Source organism: Citrus clementina, unplaced genomic scaffold (genome assembly GCF_000493195.1).
Source record: "Citrus clementina cultivar Clemenules unplaced genomic scaffold, Citrus_clementina_v1.0 scaffold_3, whole genome shotgun sequence".
Classification (NCBI taxonomy): domain Eukaryota; kingdom Viridiplantae; phylum Streptophyta; class Magnoliopsida; order Sapindales; family Rutaceae; genus Citrus; species Citrus x clementina.
The window spans coordinates 49,314,279-49,333,304 of NW_006262339.1; the positions used below are offsets into that span (position 1 = coordinate 49,314,279).

General features: G+C 36.6%; 2 protein-coding genes across 3 annotated transcripts; both read right to left on the bottom strand.

The window, feature by feature from the left end:
* Positions 1-1,439: 1,439 nt before the first annotated feature.
* LOC18049903 (homeobox-leucine zipper protein ANTHOCYANINLESS 2) lies at positions 1,440-7,311 on the bottom strand. 2 transcript variants are annotated; one of them, XM_006445078.2, is made up of 9 exons: positions 6,524-7,311; positions 6,175-6,407; positions 5,947-6,064; positions 5,166-5,852; positions 4,977-5,078; positions 4,656-4,868; positions 3,307-3,481; positions 2,844-3,211; positions 1,440-2,362 (listed from the first exon to the last, which is right to left on the bottom strand). In XM_006445078.2, exons 1-9 carry the CDS (start codon positions 6,737-6,739, stop codon positions 1,967-1,969), a joined length of 2,508 nt encoding a protein of 835 aa, XP_006445141.1. In that variant the 5' UTR covers positions 6,740-7,311; the 3' UTR covers positions 1,440-1,966. The 2 variants fall into 2 exon arrangements, with proteins under 2 accessions (XP_006445141.1, XP_006445143.1); XM_006445080.2 differs by having other exon boundaries at positions 6,175-6,410.
* A 7,481-nt stretch (positions 7,312-14,792) lies between these two features.
* Positions 14,793-18,918, bottom strand: LOC18049904 (probable methyltransferase PMT13). Its single transcript, XM_006445082.2, has 7 exons — positions 18,243-18,918; positions 17,904-18,107; positions 17,613-17,823; positions 17,260-17,521; positions 16,648-17,022; positions 16,087-16,182; positions 14,793-15,373 (listed from the first exon to the last, which is right to left on the bottom strand). Exons 1-7 carry the CDS (start codon positions 18,666-18,668, stop codon positions 15,160-15,162), a joined length of 1,788 nt encoding a protein of 595 aa, XP_006445145.1. The 5' UTR covers positions 18,669-18,918; the 3' UTR covers positions 14,793-15,159.
* Positions 18,919-19,026: the final 108 nt, after the last annotated feature.

Genomic DNA, 19,026 nt, shown 5'->3' on the forward strand with positions numbered 1-19,026 from the left:
CTGGCACACGATGACTTTTTACTTTGGATAATTGGGACTAGGAACAAGATTGACAAGTAGATGGTCCAAAAACAATGTCCTTTAAAAAGAGTTTTTTTATTTTTTTTTATTATTTTGCATATATACATATTGATATTTATATATAAATGATGAATAATTTTAATGTATAATATTTGAGGCCCTACTGCCTTCCTAGCTTCGTTCGGATAGCATATCATTTTCTTGACTTTAAATACCTTCGTCCACACCTACTCGTGTCCTCATTAACCTGTGATCCTCACGTGTTTCTTCGTGTGTTTGCATGGCCCCGCCCATACATATTCGGTAAGTTTTGCACTGTAACAGATCATCTCTGAATCATTTTTGTCACGTAGTCGATTGCCGCATCGACGCAATTAGGAGTCGGGCATTTTCAGGTTCAGTACGTCCTAGAAGAGAGTAAATTGATTTTGATTTGTGAACCCGAACCCGTTCTGTTTGAGTTTGATCACTAATTTCTGGGGGTTTTTTTTTTTTTGGTTTATTACAAAGAGTAATGATACTCTTGTATAAATTTATTTTGTACAAACTGACGTAGCATTAATTCATTGATTGAATGAAAATATAAATTAATAAAAATAAATTATGTGGGCCAAGTGATATTTAATTCAACCAATCTTATCATGTCACATTAGTTTGTATAAAATAAATTTATACAAGAATTTGTGACTTTATCATTACTCTATTATAAATATTATTTTTTTTATACAAATTATCATTAATTTTACTTAAGAAAAGAAAAGAAGTGATTAATTTACAACAAAGAATCTCAAATCAACGTTAAGTACCATACCTTTACATCCACGGGCAACTCATCCTAACCCATTTTGCAAATTGCAGCGCCACAAGACAACCAAATATTTTCCTTTCCCTGTCGCCAAGAGTGAGTAATCATCACTCATCAGATATTCAAAGTAGAAACCATAGCACGAGCCGCCATCAACAACAACAAGAGGGGAAGGGGCTAGCAGCTATCGGCTAGCAAAGGAACAAAACTAAAATCTTCATCATATCAGAATTCAGAAAGGTCAAAAAAAGCATTGGTACTGTCGCGCCTTAAATTTCATCCTCTTGTTGGTAACGAAAAGTTTTACAATACAATAAAACTTAAATTTTTTCATTACCATCCGAATAATTATGTGTCGCATTGGAGTTGGTCAATACACGAAACCCCATACCCAGAGAAACTGCCAAACCCTCAGCATTAAATGATAGTAACTCTCTCCCCCAACACCATCTGTTTTCTCATTTAATGCTTGCAGAGCCAGCCACCCCACACAGTTCACTCTCCACTCTCTTCCCACCACAAAATGCTTCGATATAATCACAAGATCCAAACCGGCCCGCCCATTTGCACCCCTAGGCGCGTGTTCTACATGCATCACCGGCGCAATCCAAAAGAAAAAAATTACTTAAATGAAATTAAAACCAGTCAATTGAGCACCCAACAACAACATTAGCTAACATGGTCACCAAGTCGTTACAGGGAGTTCAGTTCAAGTTCAACATTTGGAAAAATGAAACCGAAAGCAAATAGTTAAATTTAAATTGCACAAAGGAATACTTCAAACTTCATTTCAGTTTTGTTTTTTTGACAATTCATAAAGGGGTTGACCTGAGTCAATACCCGAACCACCACCCTTGCCTTGTGTTAAGAATAGTCTCTGCTCGAGTCCGTGACTCAGCCCCATCCTCATCACCATGCAAGGAGTTTCCACGCGCGGTTCGTTCTTGACTCAACACCCCCGAAGCAAAGCAAACACACTGTCACACGCGCCCACGTACCAAAGCTGTCTCTCTCTCTCTCTCTCTCTGTTCACCACAATTCACAAGCCACGTGATTAGCTACAATTAACCGTAGCCATGCACAAAGCAAAACACCCCATCGTGTCAAGTTAAAAAACCAAACACCAACTCCATTATCGTATCAGCTTTCACATTGAAGAGCGGCCTTGATCTTCTGAACAGTGCATGATATTAGATTGTTGACCGTCTCCACAGATTCTACCGTAAGCTTGGCCGTCGGAAGACTATTCACCAAGATTTGGAAGGCCACTGTTAAAAGCGAGCCACCCACTCTCTGTGACCCACCGTTGCTCCCATTCCCACTTGTGGGGCCATTAGCCAGGGGCCCTCGTGAGTCTGGACCATCTGGAACAATTGCAAATCCAGAAGGAAGGAGAGCCACGTAGGCAGAATCACCACCGTTCATCACCACGTGCATGGCCGGGATGTCAACGGGCGCGTAGACGACAAGCGACCCAGCGGCGTCTGTGCATGTCTCCTGTAGTATCAACATGCTGCTCTGGTTTGCGTTTATGGCCTGCAAAACAACATGACGTTTCGTTAACCCTCGTATTCATCGAAATTACATGATTTGCCATTTTAACCATTTTACATGTCAGTGGTGAAATCTTTACAGCATCCGAGAGTCAAACCCTGTTCAGGGAAAAAAAATAATAAGAAACACTTTTATCTACAAAAACGATGAGGTCAGAACAATCAAGAAAGCTAGCATGTGTCCTATATTTTGACTTTTTAATGCTTCCAAAAAAAAAAAGAGAAGAAGGGAAAAGTGCTTTCTCTTTCTCTATCTATCTCCTGCCAACAGATACTGCCAAATTCTAAACTTTGTCCTTTCAATTTAACCTTTTATCTCTACGGGACAAACTAAAATTGGTTGACATCGAAGTGACAATTTCGTCAGAAAAATAATTCAACCTTGCTGTTGCACCCACTGCCCACATGAAAATAGCAATGAGAAAAAGAAAATGAGATTTTTAGAGATGGGAGAGATTACTTACACTAGCACGTAGAAGGGAGACGCAGTTGCCGTGATCTTGTCCTTTAGCAATGTGGGCCATCTCCTGCATGGGCCCACCGTTCGACAAAATATCCCACTCGCTTCTAAGCCGCTCATCACGTAGAAAATTGAAGAGTCTTTGAGGAGACACCGGCAGCCAAACGGAGGTGGCAGCGCTTAACACGATGCCTGGAGGCTCACCGGGATCGTCAACGCTCTTTCTGGTCATAACCCTAACGTCTTCATCGACATTGCCAGCATTGAGCTTGTTCCATTTGTGGACAGTTGAAGCGCACACCCCAGCGCAGAAATTATCAGTCATTCTCTGTGCTAGCTTCAACATGCTTCGTCGCCCACCCGCAGTTATTGCTACATGTTCAACCATAATAACATCACTATAATCAATTCTTGTATCATACATGAACAGGGTGCCGATATTTAGAGAGTGTTAATGTCATATATACCGGTGTGATCTCTGGCGGAGACGCTGGTGGACATGAGAATGGCTAGGCACTCGCATTGTCTTTGAAGGGTGGCGACCCACCGTTGGGCGCCGAAGCCCATTCCGGAGATTATCAAGGGTTTGTAGAGTTGGTGGACTTGGCTTTCATCGTATTCTGCATGCTCAACCCATGTCACCTGCAACTTATTTATTTTTATAAATATTAATATTCATATTGTGGACACTAAATTCCACCCATCACATATTTATATATATATATATATACACACACTTAAAATGCATACCAGTCAAACTTAATATAAATATGATTAATTTAAACCTTAATTTGTAGCTATTTTGTCAGTTTACTATGAGCTTATAATAATGTGCTTGATAAATGAATAAAAATATGAGATGCAAATCTCGGAAAATGGCTCAAGAATCTAGGCTCAATTAAAGAAAACGAAATAATGTAGGCATTGTGTAGGCTGCATAAAATATTGGTGTACGTAAAGTTTTCTCAAGATTTTGAAGGAACAGATTACACCGTGGCAAGTGACATCGAGATGTGTACTAATGTCTACTCGAGCTTTTAGGTACACCGTACACGTACAGGAAAACAGAATAGCCAGTCTTGGAATTTGACTAGCAAGTAGCAAGGTCCTATTGATTAGAAAAACAAACACATCATGAGACTCGACCCAGGTGACATGGCTGAAATATAGCAATTGAGGGAAACCGAGATGGCATCAAAGATAGGAATAGAAACATAAAATGTGTATTTTGTTCAATCAAAGTTGATAATATCAAGGACCCCTTTTACATACAAGGATATGAAATTAATGTGTTCAATTCAAGGCACAAAATATAAGGAAAAATAGAGACTTCTATTCAATAAAATAGTGATTCATCCTCGATTTGCTGCGGTACGATTCATTATTCTAATATGATTAAGCAAACCCATTGTTGAAACTTGAAATATGAACTATATATATATATTGGAAGCACAATAGGAAGCATCCAGGAAATTAAATAACGCTTTAGGAAGGTTCAGATTCCCTGATAATATAATGTTGGGGAAGCAAATTAGGGCACTGACAGCGTGGGGGATACACAGAGAAATCACTAGACAAACAAAATTCTTTGATGCATGAGCTTCTCAATTTTGATTGGGAATGCAAATGCCCATGATTCTTTTTGACCTGGTGTTTTACTCCCAAAGTAAATGCACTGAACTAAGCTCAAGTGTCCAACAAACTTCATTTAAGACTAAAGTGAAATTGAAGGCCTACTTGGGAAAAAGCACAATAAGTGATGAATACTAAGAAATCGTATAAGCAAACTGCAAAATTTTGGTTAATAATAAATCACCTTTGAGTAGCCATTAGGCATGTCTTGCACAACACAGCCAGAAGGAAGCCTCCTACAATTAACAAAAGCTGGAGCACCAGAAGTTTCTCGGATGGTGTCAATGGAAACATCAACGACAGCCCATACACCTTCAGCATGTTGCTTACAAAAGCGGAGGAAATTAACTTCACGTACGGGGACCAAAGGTGATAGTACTTGAAGCTCGGCATGCATCTCCAAAAAGGAAAAAAAAAGTTTTATTTTTATTTTTTTATAAACAAGAATAATAAGAAGAAAGTAATTGATTAAATGCTCATTAATTATTGAGTTGTAAAATTCTACCAACTGGAGTGCCCCATTCCTTGTTCCTCCCATGCCACTTGATATCACATCAGTTGTTGCAGTTCTGGCAATCATACAAGGAAACATCTCCGCCCATCGATTCTATCAGAATAATAAAATGACATTAGAAAAAGTAATTAATGTTTAAAATTGAAAGAAGGTGAAAAAGAACTTAAGTAAACTGCTTACTGGGTCCATCAAAGTTTCAACAAGAGCCAAGCTGTTGATGATGACCATGCCAGTCTCCCTAGAAGCCTCCGTGACAAAGCCATTAGGTTTCAAGCCAATGCACGGAGTGAAAGTTCTCAAGTATTCTTCATGGTTCAGCACTTGTCTTCCTGATCCTTCAAAGCTTCTGATCCAAAGGGGTTCATCAGTTTGAGCCATTTTAACCAATTCATCCATGGCAGCCAAAGCAAGCTCCAAAAACATTGATCTTTCAATGGATCTATCGAGGCCTGTAACGCCGGGACCTGATCTGTTCGGAGGCATAACAACTGGCAAGGCATTAGAAATCCCAGTTCCAAAATCAGCAGGCAATGTTGTGGTCACGGTACTGCTTAAACCACCAAAACCATTAATGGTACCAACACCAAGTTCTAAACTTGAGTTTGGCATTGGAGGAGGACCCATTGAAGAAACTGGTCGCCCCAAAAACTTGCCGGCAAGGGCACAAACTCGATCTAACTCATCCTTTAAACGGGCATTTTCGATCCTCAAGTGCTGCTCTTCAAGAGAAATATCACCAATTATTGCAGGACCGCCACAGTTGGTGCAAATTGGGTTTCTCATTGCATCTCTAATGGACATGTTTTCAGCTCGAAGCTTGTCGTTTTCTTGCCTGAGCAACGAGTTCTCGTGGCGTTCCAATTGAGTCTGGTGCACCACAAAGCCACCAAAACACACCAAGATAAATCAGACCCAACAACATCACGTAAGACCCCAAAAAAAAAAAAGTCTTAATTTTTACCTTCATTTGGGTACGGCGATTTTGGAACCAGAACTTGACTTGTCTGGTTTCCAAGCAAAGTCTTTTGCTGAGTTCCAGTCTTTGTTTCTCATCAGGATGAGGACACTCCTTGAACAAACTGCGCGCACACCCGAAAAACAAACAAAATAAAAAAATCACAAAACAAAAAAGATTGATTTTTTATTATTATTATATACTGCATGAATCAATCATATGTGTATATCATACGATTCAAGTTCTTGGATTTGTTGAGGAGTGTGTCGGTGGTATCTCTTTTTCCGGGGAGGGTTGTCGGCAGCATCAAGGTCATCACCAGAAGCTCCATCCATATTATCGCTTCCAGATCTGCTTTCGTGTTCTAGGAGATCTTCTCTGCTTCTTCTCCCAATTATCCCTTCAAAACTTTCACCCATTCTTTGCAGTTGCAAATCCCCCCCTCCTTGATTGTCTATATTCGGTTGCTGCTGAAAAACAAGATCACAAACCCAGACAGATGGGATCATCATCGGTCAATTCAAGAGTTATAAGCAAACAAAACACAGTACCAGTCCAAGAGAGAGAGAGATGAGTGATTTACAAGGGCAAGTGAGAGGCCAGGAGAATTGAACATGGATTTGGAGAGAGGCTGAGGAGTACTGCTGAGAAGGCGAGGATGAGCAAGTGTGGTAGTGGTGGGCATATTGTTGTTGTTGTTGTTGTCGTTGTTAGTATACGAGATATCAGCAACGATTCTTGCACCGCCACCACCAGAACTAGTACTAATATTATTCTCAAGAAAACCTCCAAAACTCATCAAAATACTATTTTTTTTTCTTTTCTTCTTCTTCTTCTCCTTCTCTACAAATTTACAAAGACTTTCATTCACTCTTTAGCTAGCTTCATCAACCGAAAGTAAAATAAAATAAGATATGAGAGAGAAATAGAGGAGAAAAAAGGATAGAAGCCCCTCCAACTTCCTCTAGCTCAAGCTCAAGCTCTATTAGAAAGAGAGGAGAAAAAAAAAAGAGAAAGAAAGAGAAAGAAGGCAAAGCAAAATTAAGGCCGCTTAGCACTTCCTTCTCTAACCGTCTCTCTTTGATAACTAAACAAGCTTGTTCTGGTGACTGAGACCAGCTCTAGCTTAACTAGGAACCCTAGTTTTGGCAAACTCAGTGCTATAAGTATATAATATATCTCGTTCCCGTCTCTGCATGCTTGCTTCACTAATGACTGTCTATAAACTATGTTTAAACAAACGCTCCTAGAAGCAGCTTCAAAGATTTGATGAAAATTAATAAATGTTAGTACTAATATTATATATAGAAAAAAAAAAAGGGAGAAAGAAAACGAAATGGGATTAAAGATTTGCACAGAGAGAAAGAAAGAGGAGAAGAGAGAGAGGCAAATGCAAAACAAAATAAAAGGGTTGAAGATAAAACGCAATATGTGGACTCATCGAAGCCTTACAAATACATACCACCAAAAAGGGTCGGTTGACTCTTTCGTTTTTCCCCTTTCACTTTTCTCTCAATCACTGTTTTATTTATTTATTTTAAACAAAAGTCAGTGATTGACAGTCAAAGTGAAAACTTTTTCTTTTCTTTCTCTAGGTCACTGTAACGAGTTTGCAGAACAACACAGACAAAAGTGTTGCGTTGAATTAATCAGCTACTTCTGATCCATTGGCCTTCACTTGTCTTAAAATTACAATAGTTAAAAAATAATAATAATAAATTAAAAATCTTTTTATTTTACCCACGTTGGTATCTTTTTTTTTTTTTTTTATTTTTTTTCTTGGTTGGAATTAACCCACGTTGGTATCTGTACTAAGTACTAAGTACAATGAGGTTACTTTTATTATGGGCAAAAAATGAAATTAGGGCTTTCTGAACTAACCTGTTAACTGTAAAGTGGATGACGACGAGGCCACTGATCATCAGCAATGCAAACCTAATCAGAAAGGAATTATTGAAAGCAAATTTTGAATTGTTTTCAACTTTTTTGTTCTTATTGTTATTATGTTTTGTGAATGAATCCAGAATTGATTGAAGTGTTTATTAAATAAGGGAATTTATTGATTTTTCCTTTGCTCATTTGGACAAATATTTTTACCAAATTCGGAGAATCTCTCTAAAATAACATTACAGCTAATCTAAGCCCTTAATAATGGAAATAAAGATAACACTGAGATACAGTGTCTACTTTATTATTTATGACTCATATCTGTATATAGTATCCTACGATATCACACTCATGAATGTTAATGATTTAAATCACGTTTAATTAAAATTGATGAATGTGTGTCGGTCCAATGCTGTAAATTATAAGTGTAACCTTATGTGTTATTGAAATATACTGTTTCCACCGCACAATAATTTCTGGAAAATAATATGTGATCCAAATATAGGGTACCGCCAGTGTCTAAAAATTTTGAGTGATGCAACAATTATTTTATATATGCACACAATTCAGTGTAAAGTGATAATGGTTTTTTTTATCACATTCACATTAATTTTGCTTTTTAACTAGTATATATGATTAACCAAACCAACAATGTCTAATTAAGAATGCAATTAAAGTCATATCCAATCACTTCATTGTAAATGTAACAAACTTGAGCATTTTTTTTATTAATGTTATTTGAATTTCATCATTCTTCTTCTGTAAAAAATTTCGAGTCGCAGATATTTCTAATGATTATTCTGTTCATAATGAAAGATTTGTTGGAATAAATATGGGCGTTATTACGCTGGAGGTTTGGAGTAAATTCATGCATAACATAATTGGGATTTAACGCCGATTTTAATTATTTCCAACAGGATAACAAAGAAATCTGCAATTAAATATTCTTAATTACCATCCCAAAAGCCGTAATTTTCAAAAATCTGTTTTGGACTTTTAATTAATTACTGCTCTGTGTTATTGTGTTGTATTAAATACAGTGTCTGATACAAATTCGCATGCGCATTATTATTGACAATTATGACGAAGCAAATGCATGTGATTAATCAATCATTTGTTGTGTGAATAAATGATAATCAATATAATGTAATTTACAATAAAATCATATGTAGATATCCATGACCTTCCACTTATTTCACATACTACCATCTCCTGTTTAAAATTACTATTTTTAACTTGTTGTAAGTTAGATATAACGTAACTTAGCAGATGCCTAATCAATAATCAGTTATACGTTAAGAATTTAAATATTTATAAAAATAACTTAAATCAGTGTTACCCTGCTCTCTAGTCACCTTTTAATTCAAGAATTTCAGAATTTATTAAATTTCAAGATGAATTTATAATGTTGTAAACTATATTTTTTTTTTTTTTTTGGGGGGGCTTGGCTCTTTATGTACCTATCACGCGTTGCTTACACGGGATAATTAAGCTGCCGAATGAATATTAATAGAAGACTCATTAGCTAATAATAACAACAATAATAGCTCAAGAGCCGAGACAACTTGAAATTGTTAGTGCGCGTCTATCTATATATATCCGTAACTTATTACAGAAATATCAACACAATGAAGGTATTGTTTTTGTTTTCTGTCTTTTGTCAAAGAATAACAAATGACGAAACCATTAAATATGATAAGTGGTTGCAGACAAATTTTAGAATACGTCACGAGTAAATGTATGTATAATATGTATAATTGAATTTAATATAACAAACATTTGTATAGTATTTTTAAAAAATAAATATTTACGTGTCATAGTATTATTTACTTGTTGTATGGTTGATATGATGCCTCTGGGGTAGTTTAAAAGTTCTTGTGGTTTCGACTCTATAATCAAACTCTATCACTCTCACACAAACATGATAGCTTTCCTCGGTGTCCGAGGTTTATTAGGGAAAAAAAAATTCAAATTCTAAGAACTTATTTGATAATGTTGTTGGGTATTTGTATCTTAAAAGATACAATATTTACTAAATACTTATATCTTTCGTTTCAAAGCCCACTTAATTTTATCTCACTATGTCTTTCGTTTCGAAGCTAACTTAATTTTATCTCACTCTTATATGATGAAAAAAGCTATTATATTTTCATTAGTTTTCTCAAAATTTTTGTTAAAAAGTCATATTAACCCCACACTACTAACTTTTATTTTATAACTATTAGGGGTGGGCGTTCGGATCGGGTTAACCCGAACCGAACTAAACCGAACCCGAAATTTGGTAACCTGTGCAACCCGAACGGATTCAAACTATCAACCCATTTGAGTTAAAATTCATTTTAACCCGAATTTTTTTTTAAGTTTTGTCTTTTAAAAATAAATAAATAACTATATATATATATAGTTATATATGTATTAAACAAAAAAAATTCTCTTTGACTACATGTTGTATATTTTATTAACTTTAAAAAGGCTTGTTGAAATATTGTTAAGGATGTTTGGATTTGAGATTTTTAGATTTTAAGTGGTTTTTGGTAGAATTTATGGATTAAATTGTTCCAACCTGTTTTGACCCGAATTAATCCGAATTACTAACCTAATCCGATCCGAATTACGAACCTGAACCGAACCGAATTAAATTTGGTTGTGTTCGGTTCGGGTTGGCGTTTTCAACCCGATTGGGTTCAATTCTCCAACCCGATCGGGTTGAAACCCGATATGCCCACCCCTAATAACTATAACTTTTTTTGTCCATAACAATTGTGGCTTAAAAGGTATTTGGATTTGAATCCAAAGGCCACCAGCCTCCCTCCCAGACATTGTTCCAATCCGGGATTCCGGATTGGAACAACACTATATATATATATATATATATATATGTATTAAACAAAAAAAATCTCTTTGACTACATGTTTTGTGTTTTATTAACTTTAAAAGATTTGTTGAAATATTGTGAAGGATGTTTGAATTTGAGATTTTTGGATTTTAAGTGGTTTTTGGTAGAATTTTTGGTTTAAATTGTTCCAATTCGTTTTAACCCGAATTACCAACCCAATCCCATCTGAATTACGAACCCGAACCGAACAAAATTAAATTTGGTTCGGTTCGGTTCAAGTTGGTGTTTTCAACCCGATTGGGTTCAATTCTCCAACCCGATCGGGTTGAAATTCAAACCAAAACCCGATATGCCCGCCCGTAATAACTATAACTTTTTTTGTCCATAACAGTTGTGGCTTAAAAGGTATATCACCTTAATATAAAATAAGCCTTAAGTCTCTTGTATCACTTGTGAGATTTTACTAGTTGAGCCAAGTGACACCATTATCATTAATTGATACTAAACTTTTAATCCTCCATTTGCTGACAGTATTAGAAAGAAAAGAAAAATTCGGTTAATTAGAACTGAACGGAAACTTGAATGCCCAACAATACCCAGCATTAAACTCTATTTACCAACTAATAATACAAGAAGTTAATATCAACATAAATATATTGATATCAGTCTAAATCCAACGACTCAGCAGAAAATTATTATAAGAAAACTAGGGAATTGTATTTAGTTTATATATCATCAATAGGGCAGGAGAGGAGTTGCAGCAAGAGTTGTACCTATATACACACGCCATTTGATGACTATTTCATATAAAACGTTTACAGCTAGTGTAAATAATGGCACATGCTATGTTTGCCGACCTAAAAAATATATGTAATAATAAGTATAAAAACAAAGGAATTACTAATTAAAATTATCTTAATTATACATGGTCATGATGAAAAAGCATGATATATTATTACTTATAAAGCATGATTGTATTTGAAAAATCTCTTCTATATGTCTCCCCTCAAGCGCCAAAAGAAATGCAACTTTCTGCCATGCCCGATGGAGCAAAGATAGTTGTTATCTTAAAAACTCAAACAAGGTTTTGACAAAACTAGTTATAACCATAGTGATGCAAAAATGTAAACAAGATATTATCAAGATAATGAGATAATTGATCGATCATTAACCTATCCTTATGAATTGGGTTTGAAAGTGATGTAAAAAATGAGGAAAAGAGATTGAAAACCCTAGAATGAGTAACTAAACGAGACTGAGAGGGAGTGAGCAGGCTGAAATGGAGGTGATGACGTTGCCGTCGAGAGTCCCACACTTTGATCCCCACATTGCACATGACCTATCGCTCTCATATTGGTTGTAATGTGAAGGGGACACCGTAACATGTTATTATATATATATGATTAATTTTAATTTTCTTTTATGTGTTTGAAGAATTAAATTCCAAGAGTCCAGGTAGAGTGAGAGAGAGTGAAATGGTCGTTAATGTACAGCGTAGCCATAGCCGTTGCATTAATGCTATTACCGTTTTCCAGCACATCACCTCTCTGTTTACATTAAGCGCTCTTTGATTGCTAGCCACCTTTCACTTTCTACCCAGAAAATGACACGAAAATTAAAAACTTTCTCGCGTTCATACTTATGGCAATGGCCTCTCGCTTTCTACGTAGAAAAGAAAAGGAACGACTATTCCTTTCTTCCTCAACACTCTCTATAAATTTCAAATTAACATTGACATGCAACTATGCAAGCATGTGTACACGTCTTTGATGAATCTATACGACCCTTGTGTAGATTATATAACTCATATCTACAGCAACACCCAATTTGTGCCTAATGTTTCGCATACAGCTTCCCAATGAATTTGAAGAAAGTGATTCTGGGCTTATTTAGCTGGAAAAGGAAAAAATCATTTCGCCTGATATATTAAATTATAATTTCTTCTAACGACGAGCGGGCTTTCTGAAGATTGGAGGACACGTGCACTCCGTGATGTTGGGGACTTGGGGGGCCGGGCCTCCAGAAGGCTAAAACAATAATCCTGTACCCAAACTTCCTACCCTACTCATTTTAGAAAATCTTATTGCCAGGCTAGACTCGTGTATTGTTGCTCTCGCCGGTCGCCACGGTGAGAGTAGCAGCTTAATGGTCGGTTTAGTATTGCTTTTGTGTAAGATTCAAAACTAAAACTAATTTTTAAAAGTTAAAAGTTAATTTTAATATTCGGTAAATTTTTTTATAAATCACTTTTAGTAAAATCATCTCATGCTATAACATATTTTGAAAAGCGGGAATAAGTAATTTTTTAAAAATTTGATTTTGAGAATCAATTTTTATATATACACAATAAAAAATATTATATTTATGAATATTTAAATAAATTTTATTAAATATTATGCACAATTCAATCATTTATATTATTACTGCAGTTTAACAGTAATATTTACCAAATACATATAATTTACTTTTAAAACTCATGGTACTTCCAAAAGTAAATTTTATCAAATGTTTAATTAAATGCATATTTTTAAGTACGGCTGAGAATAATTATTTTAAGAACTATAACATTACCATACTGGCCCTAAGTCATATAGTACTCAATTTCAAATTCCTTTAATTTCCATAAATATAGATAAATAAGGATGGGGATCTTGTCGTTCATATCTAGTGGTAGATAGGCAGCGTTGCAAGCGTATGTACATTCAAAATCCCAACAGAACTCAAGTAGATTTGAATGATTAATACTTTAAACTTCTTCTTCCTTTAAATTTTTTTTTTTTTAAAAATAATATAGGCTTAGTGTAATTATTTTTTTGGATGTGAGATGGGTTTACAAAATAGTAGGCATCTTCTAAAAAATTTGCTCTTATTTAAAATATTTATCATGGGTTATTATTATTGCGAAGTTAGAGCAAGTCTAACTTGGGGCCAATTAAAGTCAGCTGTTGCGTCCCTTAATTTCTTACCGACGGTTTAGATAATTAGATTGGATAAGTATTGATTGACCGGGTTGAAAGGTTTGGGATGGGAGGAAATCTAATCCAACGGCTCTAATTCGTTAGCTCTCGGTTGGACGTAATAAGCCAACTTTGCAGCGCTCTGATTTTTAATAATAATAAGTTATAAATGTAAAAAGGAGACACATCACATTAAATGATTTACACGTGAACAAGTGGAGGAGCTCAACTGGCAGTCAGTACAGGCGCATGCAACACGGGGCTCCAACCAACCATACAAGCAACTACAATTTTTTGAACAAGTTCAGGTCAGCAGAAATCCGACTCTGACTCGGAGTGCACAGGACTTCATGAAAGCTAAGACTCCAGAAACCACGAAGTTGGGGAGGAACTGTTGAATTAGTCTGGCGACAACCAAACCAATGACCTCCCCCCATCTAGCAAATCCGTCAAATGTTAATTATCTCATGCCTGCCACGTCATTTCATGCTTTGCCACAAAGAATTTTTCTATTTCTCTCTCCTATCTCCTCCATTTTCCAACAATTCCCCAGGACCAATAAAATAATATTTTACTAAATCATACTACAAGAAAATTTAAGGGCCCATAGGCCACAATACCATTTGAAATAATCCCTAGAGACAGCCTTTTCACCTTCAGCCTGATCAGCTGCGCTCACTCAGAGTCAGTTCCCGCGTGCTTCTACAGTAACTTCTGACTAGCTCCCAACACTAGTACTTATAACGATATTGCCAAAAAACAGTGGTCTTCCACTCGCACAAAGGGAAGCAAGTGTATAATGTACGCATGCAAGGGACTAAATATAATAAAATATGATGAATTGCAATAGAGCATCAATTATGATGGATAAAGGGTGCGTTTCATATTGAGATTGAACTATTTTAACTTTTAAGGTACAATATTAAAATATTTAATAAATACTATCTATTGTAACTTGAAAGTTATGTTAATATAATTTTTTACTTGTATGATGGAAAATTCATTATATCTTTAATAATTTTATCAAAATTATTATTTAAAATCTATATTTACTACATATTATTAAATATTGTTTTATAGTTATAGTTTTTTTTTTCTCCCAGCAGTTGTAGTTTAAAAGTTACAACCTCAATCCCAAATAAGACCAAAATAGCATCAAAATTACAATTCAATACTTGAAACAAACTGATGTTACCATTGCCACTTATATATGTGTATGCTAACACATCACTGCACAGTCTTTCCATTTCTATACTATTTAACATATTCTACTCCTACTGTTTCTTAAATATGGAATGTCCTCGACCAAAGAGGGAGGCAAGTGAAGCTTGACACCTATAGTTTTCTTTCTTACACAGACAGTGGATTGGCAGATCCATCAGCTACTATTCAATTAAACAAATGAAGAACATGCATCATTTGGACGCAATTGAGATGACATCTTGGCTTCAGATAAGAGGGGGAATTTTTTTATAAAAAAAGAAAGAAAGAAGGGAACAGTACCTACATTACAAATTCACAAAAGCTGTGTCAGTGTGATCATGAAGGTAGCTTCCAAAGGCTTTTGGTTGCAACAAGAATTTTCTCTCTTCCGTTTGATCCAGGTTCTTTGTCATGTACGGCAGCCGTCCACCTCACAGTATTAGCTATGCGACTTACTTTGTCAATAACTTCTGGAGAATCTCGAACCACAACTGTTCCCTCTGGCCGCAACATTCTATCCATCTCCACCATTAAATCTACCAAGCTACAACTGCAGCAGCAAAAAATCAGATAATGTCAAAAGCTGACTAAGCACTGTATCTGCTGCCAGAAGAAAATTCAGATTAAGCATCACGTTAGGACTAAGGAGAAACAAAGTAACTGTAATATGGGTGCATGTCTTAAAATGAGAATGTAAACTTTGTAGAACTGGAGTCCAATTTAGCAAAATCATCCATAACATGATTTTGCAACGTAAGGAAAGGTTAATTTTATCAATTTATAAGAACGCAATAATTATCCCTTTACCAAATACTGCTCATTTATAAACAGCCAGAAGTCGATGCCTGCAGTAACAATCTTTTCTGACGAGTCGACGGTTAACCAATAATGGGTTGGGGGTAAAGAGAGCGTTAAATCTACAATTTAAATATGCTCCATCACAGGAAATATCAAACCAGTATGCCTTTATTGGAAGAATTTATAATCCTTATGCAATTGTCAACACCACACTTAACTTATGCAGTTAGCAGTAATAACCCCTATGGGACATGATATAACAATTTATTTTTCAGTATAATTTAAGTATAGCTTATTGCCTTTAAGAGTCACAATTAAATAAAGAAAAGAAAGAAATAAAATAAAAATAAAAAAAACACTTCTCCACAAGTCACAAGTGATTGTTTGAATGTAACAAACTTCCCCATATAAACCATAAAGATCACATATGTAGTGTTGAAGAATAAGTATATAGATCATATATACCTGTTCTTGTTGGAGCCTGGATTTTTTATCAGCGATTCGATTCCAGATACATGGATCAGATCATAAGTACGAGGATATGTTGAGAACGGTTCACACCTATGAACATAAATAAAAAACATAATCAAATAACAATAGTTCCCCATAAACAACATAGTTCCATTAAAAAATGTGAGCAGCTAATCCAGTCCATGACCATACGAAAATGGCAGTGAACTAGAAGAAAATTTGAGCCCAATAATAAATAAAACATAAATTCTGTTAAAATCCATGACATATTTTACTTGGCCATCAAAGATTCAATAACCAAAGAAGGTTTTCTGGCTACCTATAAGGACATGCAAGAGGAATTACAAATTGGAGAAAAAGTGTATTTTACATATAAATGCACGGCAAAGGACATGATCATAGCAAAAAAAAACTTCAATCAATCTTAACAAAAATACAACAAAAACATGTGGCTCAAGGACCTGATCGCATAATAACCATCACGCAAATAACTTCCATTATCCTTGTGCACAGTTTTATATCCAACAGAAGACAAAAACGTATACAATGACTCACCAATCATGGTAGACTCCAATTAGGCCTCTGTCATATATGACACTAAGAGTTGATGATTTGCGAGCAGGTACGACATTCATCACCCACACAGGATCAGATGTAAGTGCTGCTGCAAAACCTCCGAAAAATGCATTCATATCCATGATGTTGCGTATAGCTGGAGTTCCTAGCTTCACGTTCAAAGTATTCTTGTAGTAAGCAACCCTTCTCCTCCATCGTCTTGAGTCAGCCTCAAATACATCATACCCATTTTTCATGACCAATGCCCGGGAAGGCGCTTTTGTTAGCCGTTGCGGCCACTTAGGGATAGTCCCAACAGCATATTCTCCCTTCACAGAAGATGTCCCACTCACACATTTCTTTAACTTGAAATACCTGCAAATTAAACAAGCTTAGATTAATAGGTTTCAGGTGTAAGTTAACTGATCCCTTTCACCAACATTATAACAGCACAGACTACATCAATACCAAGACAGCTAAGGTATCTATTATGCAGCGGAAACACTTGCATGATACAAAATCCAAGCAATAAAACAAGGGGGGCAATATTGAAGTTTAGTTTCCACAAAAAACTTAAAACTAAGACTGCATTCTGGGAGAATTAGTCATCACCATGCATAATTAGGGTCATCGGATTCATCACACAATTCAAGGCCAAATTCATTTTGATTAGAGAGACATGATTCTCCAACAGGCTTCTTCCAAATGACAGTGTTTCCATCAACAGCAATCAACTCATAACACAAGGCTCTTGCAACAGCCTGGAGATCTGCCCACTCCTTGTCTTGTTTAGGCCATTGTACGGGGGGACCAGAAATGACTAAGTATCCTCCTGGCCGAAGCAATCGATCCACTTCGATAAGATAAGTCGCATCTGCAAAGCGAGATTCCAAAGTTAACCCAAAGCACCAAGCAGGAAGTAGCAGAGTTGAAATACAAAGCCACAAGACACAAAATGAACTCACTGTAGGCTGTAAAAGGGATCAAGCAACGAGAGCAATGCACAATATCAAAAGAGAAAGCAGGAAAAGGCAGTCTGCGAGTGCCAAGCATGGCAACAAATGCCGGTATCCCTCTTTCCAATGCAAATTGTATCTGTGCTTTATGTGAGTCCCTAGGAGCAAACGAGAGGGTTAAAATGTTCTCCGAAAGCATAGATCCCCCAAAACTAGCAACCTGCAAGAAGATAAGTCTTCAAATCGTAAAACATCCAACAAGGAAAAACAGATAGGAAGAAGAGAAACCCTAGTCCATACCCCACATCCCATATCAAGAGCAGTCCTCAGAGTTCCTCCAGTGATAGGTATATACTGTTTAAGTTTGTCAATGTATTTGTCGGCTCCATCGGCAAACATGGTGCCACCTCCCGGGAACGTGAAGTATGGACCACTCTCTTTCATCCATCCCTGATGGCCCTTCCTGTCCGCAATTTTATTGTATGGCATGTTGGCGTGCCATATCTGCACAGTACACACAATAATAACACGACGTTCCTTCACTGAGGAATAACAATTCAACTCAACTCCACTAGATGCAATTCTATTTTCCTGAAATAAATAAAAATAAAGAGGGTAGGGGGCAATGGAAATGGATACCTTGGATAAGCTTTCAGGCCAAGGAACAGGGATCTTATAACCACGAGGGGGCGGAATCAAACAAAGAGGAGTTTGATCGGGCAAAGGGCAATGTCTTTCTCGATAAAAATTCATCTCTCTGCTAAGCTGGCTGTTTCGCCTGGGATCTTCGCAAGGCATGTGATCGACGGAGTCGGCGGGGCAGGACTCGATGGGTTTGACGTGGTGACCAGCCTCAATTAAAGCGACAAGGCGCTGGCGCTGACGTGGATCCGACGTGGACATGAGGAGTGCTTGGCGACCAGAGGCGGCGAGTGAATCGCCGAGTGGAGTGAAGACTAGGAGAAAGAAGAGAAGGACTAAGCCGAAGAATGTGGCGGAGACGATGTCTAGAAGTTTCCATTGTCGAGCGTTGCGTTTCGATGCGGGTAAATTCAGGTGTCCCATGCCGCAGGTAAAGGATCCGATTCACTTAATTGCACATTCGATAAACTCCTCAATCGTCAGAGCCCAAAGGAGATGGCCGGAGTGGTTTATTTGTTTCGAGGAGATGATGATGAATTGATGGTCGGGACTTGGGGAGTGGAAATCTGGAATTGGTCTGAGAGTATTGAGTGGATCAGTTCAGTGGAGACAAGGGGAGCGTAGTAGTAACCAGTAAGAAGATTTAACTTCAGCATGACGGTGACAAAATTAATATTAATTTGAATAATAATAGTACTAATAAGTCCTAATAATAATAATAACAACAGCACGCGGATTTGGTAGGCAGCTGTCTACTTTCTACCGGCTCAAGAGTCAAGAG

What these genes read in the sequence shown, in the direction of transcription:
- LOC18049904 (XM_006445082.2), bottom strand. Translation starts at nt 18,668, where the DNA reads ATGGGACACCTGAATTTACCCGCATCGAAACGCAACGCTCGACAATGG. An exon ending in GGCCTGAAAGCTTATCCAAG is followed by an intron (nt 18,108 to 18,242) that starts GTATCCATTTCC and finishes TGTACTGTGCAG; the next exon opens with ATATGGCACGCCAACATGCC. An exon ending in CTCTTGATATGGGATGTGGG is followed by an intron (nt 17,824 to 17,903) that starts GTATGGACTAGG and finishes ATCTTCTTGCAG; the next exon opens with GTTGCTAGTTTTGGGGGATC.
- LOC18049903 (XM_006445080.2), bottom strand. Translation starts at nt 6,739, where the DNA reads ATGAGTTTTGGAGGTTTTCTTGAGAATAATATTAGTACTAGTTCTGGT. An exon ending in TGCCTAATGGCTACTCAAAG is followed by an intron (nt 3,482 to 4,655) that starts GTGATTTATTAT and finishes AATAAGTTGCAG; the next exon opens with GTGACATGGGTTGAGCATGC. An exon ending in CTCCGCCAGAGATCACACCG is followed by an intron (nt 3,212 to 3,306) that starts GTATATATGACA and finishes TTGAACATGTAG; the next exon opens with CAATAACTGCGGGTGGGCGA.